Below are 6,328 nucleotides of genomic sequence, written 5' to 3'. Positions count from 1 at the left end.
AAGAGTAACTGAAAAGCTCCAAAGCTGACAAACTCCCCCTGTCAAAATGCTCAAACTCAACCTCCCCCTGAGACTCAGCAATGAATTTGTGTCACTCATTCTCCCCCTTGTTGACAAAGCACTCCATCAAGTAAAAGATACATGAGGGGACGGCACAGATAGAAGCTTCAGAGACATATATCAAATACTTATACCAGCGAACCAGCAAAACCAGCTGTTCAGAAAAGCAGCAACACAATGCAATGACCATAGAAATTTAAATTAGAACCTTTTGAAAACCAATTAGTCAGACCATGCAAACAAATTCAAAGCCAGTATCAAGCTGAAGACAAGACATATAGCAAGCTCACACGACGGGTAACAAAGCTTCCAATCAAAGTTCACTGCAAATGCTTGAATCAGGTCTATGCCATGAAAGACAAACCCGTGGCACACACAACACCTGCGACTGGGGCAAGCTGTGAGTAACCAACTTAGGCTGCCATGCCTAAAGCACAAGTCTGTATATACAAACCCAAATCTCAGCATCATATATATTGTTCCCAATGTTATATGCTGAATACTGAACCCATTTTTCTTTTGTTGTCCCTGCTGATCTGGGATCTTTTGACAGCCCCTGGACTATAGAGTGCCCGGTTCATGTGTGTCTTTGCGACACAAAGAACATTTGTTCTTTCATAGGCCCAAAAGAAGCTACATTCACAGTGACGAACCGATCTTTGACCCATTGAAAGGAGCCAAAACCGAACCGTGAGCAAGATATATGTCGAGTATTCAACCAGATACTAGAACAAGAACATGTAAACAAGCCTGATAAAATCATGAAGTATCTGTGTGCTGTTTTCAAAACAAAATATGGTCACCCAAAGCATCACAACCTCTCCAAAGGCATTTATCACAAATTCGCTGAAACAAGTATAAGGCATATGTAACCGAAGCGACAAAAACATTGATACTAGAAAGGATAACACACACCAAACTCACCACGCAAACGTGCAAACGTGGCTTGATCGAGTGGTTTAGTTAAAATATCAGCCAACTGCTGACTAGTATCAACATGCTTAAGCTCAATATCACCCTTTTCAACATGATCTCTTAGAAAATGATAACGAACATCAATATGTTTCGTTTTAGAATGCAGCACAAGATTCTTAGCAACACTGATGGCACTGGTGCTATCACACAAGAGAGGAACATGAGAAAACGACAAACCAAAATCGCGAAGGGTTGCTATCATCCATAAAAGCTGAGAACAACAACTAGCAGCAGCAACATACTCGGCCTCTGTAGTAGATTGAGCAACATTGGATTGTTTTCTAGAGGACCAAGAAACAAGAGAAGAACCCAAAAACTGGCAAGTACCTGATGTAGATTTTCTATCCAAACGACACCCAGCAAAATCAGCATCCGAATAACCACACAAACTGAGCGTCGAAGAAGCAGAGTACCAAAGGCCAAATTCAGGAGTGAAACGAAGGTACCTCATTATGCGCTTCACCGCCTGACGGTGAGAGGTCCTGGGAGATGCCTGAAAACGAGCGCACAGACACACAGCAAAGTGTATATCCGGTCTCGTCGCAGTCAAGTACAAAAGTGACCCAATCATGCTTCTATATTCCTTCTGATCCACGGATTCTCCATCTTCATCAGCATCCAAAGCTGCGCTAGTCGGAATGGGCGTTGAAATTGGCTTAGCATCAGCCATGTCGAACTTCTTCAGGACATCCATTGTATATTTTCCCTGATGCACAAATGTCCCTTCCTGTGTTTGTTTAATTTGCAATCCTAGGAAAAAGGTCAACTCACCCATCATAGACATCTCAAACTCCTTACTCATCGATTCTGCAAACTTTGCAACAAGAAAATGAGACGAACCACCAAAAATGATATCATCCACGTATATCTGAACTATTAGAGAATCATTGCCTTGTCTGAGGAGAAATAAAGTTTTATCAACAGAACCCATTTTGAACCCATTTTCAAGTAGAAAAGTTTTCAGTCTAGCATACCAAGCACGAGGTGCTTGCTTCAACCCATATAAAGCCTTTTGTAACTTGAAAACATGATTAGGAAATTTAGGATGTTCAAAACCAGGGGGTTGTTTAACATAAACTTCCTCTTCTATATACCCATTCAAAAAGGCACTCTTCACGTCCATTTGATAAAGCTTAAAACCACGTGAGGCAGCAAAAGCAAGCAAAATGCGAATAGCTTCTAAACGAGCAACAGGAGCAAAAGTTTCACCATAATCAATACCCTCCTTTTGACAGAAACCCTGAGCCACCAATCTGGCTTTGTTTCTGACAACAAGACCATCTTCCCCTTGTTTGTTCTTAAAAACCCATTTAGTACCAATTGGTTTGCAAGAAAAAGGTGGATCAACCAAAACCCAAACCTGATTTCGTTCAAAATTTTCTAACTCCTCATGCATGGCATTGACCCAATTAGAATCAGACAGCGCATGTCCAACATCACGGGGTTCAAAAGAGGCAACAAATGCAGAATGCGCAAGGACACATTGATTTCTAGATTTATACCTTGTCGTGCGCTCATTCAAGTTACCTATCATTTGTTGAGGTGGATGGCGACGCTGAATATGTCGAGGTGCTGTTCTAACAGAAGTTGCCTCCCCCTCAATTGTAGCTAGTTCATGATCAACAATAGGTATAGCTGCAGGATCTGCTGTGGATGTGAAAAGCTCTGAAGGCCCATCGTCTATCGTGCTGCTAGGCGTCTGAATGGGAGTTGCCTCGAGCACAGCTGGATCCTCTGTTGCATCATCATCATCGTCAAGTCCATCAACCTCATCTTCAAAAATGTTTTGTCCAATCTCATCATCACCTGCACACTCAAAAGCAGAAGAGAAACAAGGCATCGTCTCGTCGAAGGTGACCTCACATGTCTCCTCGATGCGATTAGTATCAAGATTAAGAACCCGGTAAGCTCGCCCTTGCAAAGCATACCCCAAGAACAACCCATCAGAAGAACGTGATTCAAATTTGTCCAAATTTCCTTTTTTCAGAATAAAGCATTTACAACCAAATACGCGAAAATGAGAAACTTTTGGACAACGACCATATCTCAACTCATAAGATGTTTTCCCCAGAAAAGCTCTCAGAAAAATACGATTAGCAACATAGCAAGCGGTATTGATCGCCTCAGCCCAAAAACGTCTAGGGGTTTTATGTTCATCAAACATTGTCCTAGCCATCTCAACAAGCGTTCGATTTTTCCTTTCAACAACACCATTCTGAGGGGGGACATACGGTGAGGAAAACTGATGATCAAGACCCTGTTCTGAACAAAAAGATTTCATTCGAGCATTCTTGAATTCTGTGCCATTATCACTGCGAATTGCTCTAACGACATTATTGGATAACTCATTTTTCAGCTTTAGAACAAGATCATGAATAAATTGAAAAGCCTCATCCTTGGATTCCAAAAAGAACACCCATGAATAACGAGAAAAATCATCCACAATGACGAGCACATACCACTTCCCACCAGCAGAACGAACACGGGCTGGACCTACAGTGTCCATATGTAACAACTCACCCGGTCGTTCTGTTATCACCTGAGTCACAGGTACATGAGAAGCCGCAATCATTTTGCCATGTTTGCAAGGAGCACAAACCAAATCTTTCTCAAACTTGAGTTTCGGTAAACCATCTATCAAACCCATCGAACTCAAACGGCATAGTAAATCAAAGCTCAAGTGACCCAAACGACGATGCCACTTCCAAATGGGGAGAGAACCATGAGCAACCAAACAACGAGCTTGTCCAAAAGATTTAGAGAAATCAACCATGAAAATTCGTCCAAAGGGGGAGATTTGACAAACAAGGTTACCGATAGAATCTAGAACTCGCGAATTGCCTTTCTTAAAACGCACTTCAAAACCATCATCAAGAAGTTGTGAGACAGAAAGCAAGTTATAATGTAAGTTCCGTACCTTCGCGACGTCCTTTAGCATGAATTTATTGGTTACCTTGATACAGCCATGTGCCATCACTTTTCCTTTACTATTGTCCCCGAATGTAATGTATTCTTTACCGCTCGCGGGGGTGAGGCTGGAGAACCATCTATCATCTCCGGTCATGTGACGCGAACAACCAGAGTCCATTATCCATATGTTCTCCTCGCCTCCATCCTGCAATCAATAGCGAACACGAGAGTGAGCTAATGACTCAACACTGGGGTTAGGATAATGCAATGAAAACCAGTGCTGGGCCATTTGCTCAAAAGAAGCATTAGCAAAATCAAATCTCTCGAAAGAACGACGATGCCCACGAGGGGGAAAACGTGGCATGTCATTCCTATATGACGCAGGGGCACTATTACGTGAGCGAAAACCAGAAAAGCGAACAACTGGCGCTCGTCTAGAGTCACTACGATCATAGGCACCATGTGCAGGGTACCGATCACGTCGTTCAGCACGCTTCCTACGGAAGCAAAACTCCGCCAAATGACCATCACGATCACAAAAATCGCAATGGTAAATATTTTGAGTAGGAGCAACGACAACCTTAGCCTTAGAAGTGGAACCAGAAAAATCAAGCTTAAGGTTATCCAAATGTTCACAAGTTGGTGGCCATGTGTTATTCAGGCTTTTAAAGTGTTTGGGTTTAACCCTCCAAACCTGCTTTTTAGGAACAGACTTGGGAGGTTCTACCACAAAACCTTCAGGTGAGACCGGTGGACTCTTCTCACTGGGAGTAGGCCCATTGTTCTCACCATCTGCATTCTTTTTACCAAAAGTACGCTTCAAATCATAACCAACACCAAAATGTTCACCCCTTTTAATTTGTGCAATAGTCATACCAATCTGGGGCTCACGCACAGAACACCAACCAAGGATTGTTCTCAAATGAGTGTTTTCTTCTTCTAAAGCAGCATTGTCCTTCTTTAAGATGGAAATTTCAGCAACAAAAGTAGGACAAGTCAAACACTCAGGTAAAACAGGACAAGTGTGTTTCTCCAACTGAACAATATGGCATTTAACAACATTCAACTCAGTTTGCAAAATTGGACAAGTAGCACAAGCACCAAGTAAAACAGAACGAGAGCGAAGTTCTTCCAATTCAATCTTAGCACAATCAAATTTATCAACTAAAACAGCATGCTTAGATTGCAATTCAGAAATAGAAACCATATGAATAGAACATTCCTCACATTCTACAGCAGCAGGTGTAGCATCTTTTAGTGTTTTTAATTCAGCAGATATTCTATCATGATCAGCCTTAAGTCTTGCTAGAATTTTATTTTGTTTATCAACAAGTTTAGTCAACTCTTCAATTTCTTCTTCAGCAGAATTTTGTACCTCATTATCAGAAGAGTCGTTGCTGCAGTCATATGCATCACCCTCATTTAAAGCCATAGTGCACATGCCTCCCTTGATGTCAGCAAGAAAACAGAGTCCTCCATCATTGGTCTTTTTGGGCTTCTCATCTTCGGACTCTGAATCACTAGAGTTGTAGGAGGCATCTGAATCAAAGCTACCCAGCGAAGAAAAGAGAACATGTGCAGTCTTCTTGATTTGCTTGTCAGTAAACTTCTGTTGTCCCTTCTTTCTCCCACGCCTATCACTCTTGTTCTTCCTGTCCCTTGATTGTTCCTGGCGCCTGTAGCTGTTGCCATGCTCCGGTGCCTTCACCTTGCTTGGACAATCAGCAATGAAGTGTCCACGCTCACCACAGTTGAAGCATCCTTCTGAACGCCTTCTATTTCGCCTGTTTTCATATACCCGCTTGAACTTGTTGGTGAGCAAAACAAGCTGATCATCATCAAATACCTCCAACTCATCATCTGCAATATGACACAAGGAGGACAAAGCAAAACTAGGAGTAGATGAAAGATTAGCATTAGTGTTAGTACTCCCAGAAACCAAAGCCATTGGAATATTTGAAGAAGAACCAGCTGTGGGATTGTTAAGCTTTTTTCGAAATTGGATGTCGATCTCTTTGGATTTAAGCTTACTGAAAAGCTCATCAGTTGTAAGAGTCTCATAATTAGTAGACTCAACAATCGCTTCCACTTTTGTACCCCAAACATCCAAGTCGAGTGCATGCAACAATTTGAGAGCCCTTGCATGATCATCATACGGCATAACCGTTATGTTGGCTTTCATTTTGTTGACAAGACTCAAAAATCGAGCGAAAAGATTTTCGATAGACTCACCAGGCGATTGCATAAAATTATCATATTCGCGCCTGTAAGTTTCAAATAACCGGATCTTCACTGCGTTGGTGCCCTCATGAAAATTTTGTAGAGTAGACCAAATCTCATGAGCAACTTGTTTGTCAGAAACACGATCAAATTCAGATTTGCT

At 41.9% G+C, this 6,328-nt stretch overlaps 1 protein-coding gene across 1 annotated transcript; it reads right to left on the bottom strand.

Annotated features, from left to right (window-relative positions):
• Positions 1-2,565: 2,565 nt before the first annotated feature.
• LOC120653275 lies at positions 2,566-6,106 on the bottom strand. Its single transcript, XM_039931047.1, has 4 exons — positions 4,640-6,106; positions 4,054-4,150; positions 2,750-3,012; positions 2,566-2,643 (listed from the first exon to the last, which is right to left on the bottom strand). The coding sequence occupies exons 1-4, from the start codon at positions 6,104-6,106 to the stop codon at positions 2,566-2,568; spliced, it is 1,905 nt and encodes a 634-aa protein (XP_039786981.1).
• Between the last annotated feature and the right edge of the window lie 222 nt (positions 6,107-6,328).

The sequence above is a fragment of the Panicum virgatum genome, chromosome 1K, assembly GCF_016808335.1.
Source record: "Panicum virgatum strain AP13 chromosome 1K, P.virgatum_v5, whole genome shotgun sequence".
NCBI classification, from domain to species: Eukaryota; Viridiplantae; Streptophyta; class Magnoliopsida; order Poales; family Poaceae; genus Panicum; species Panicum virgatum.
This window is presented reverse-complemented; position numbering and strand designations above follow the sequence as displayed.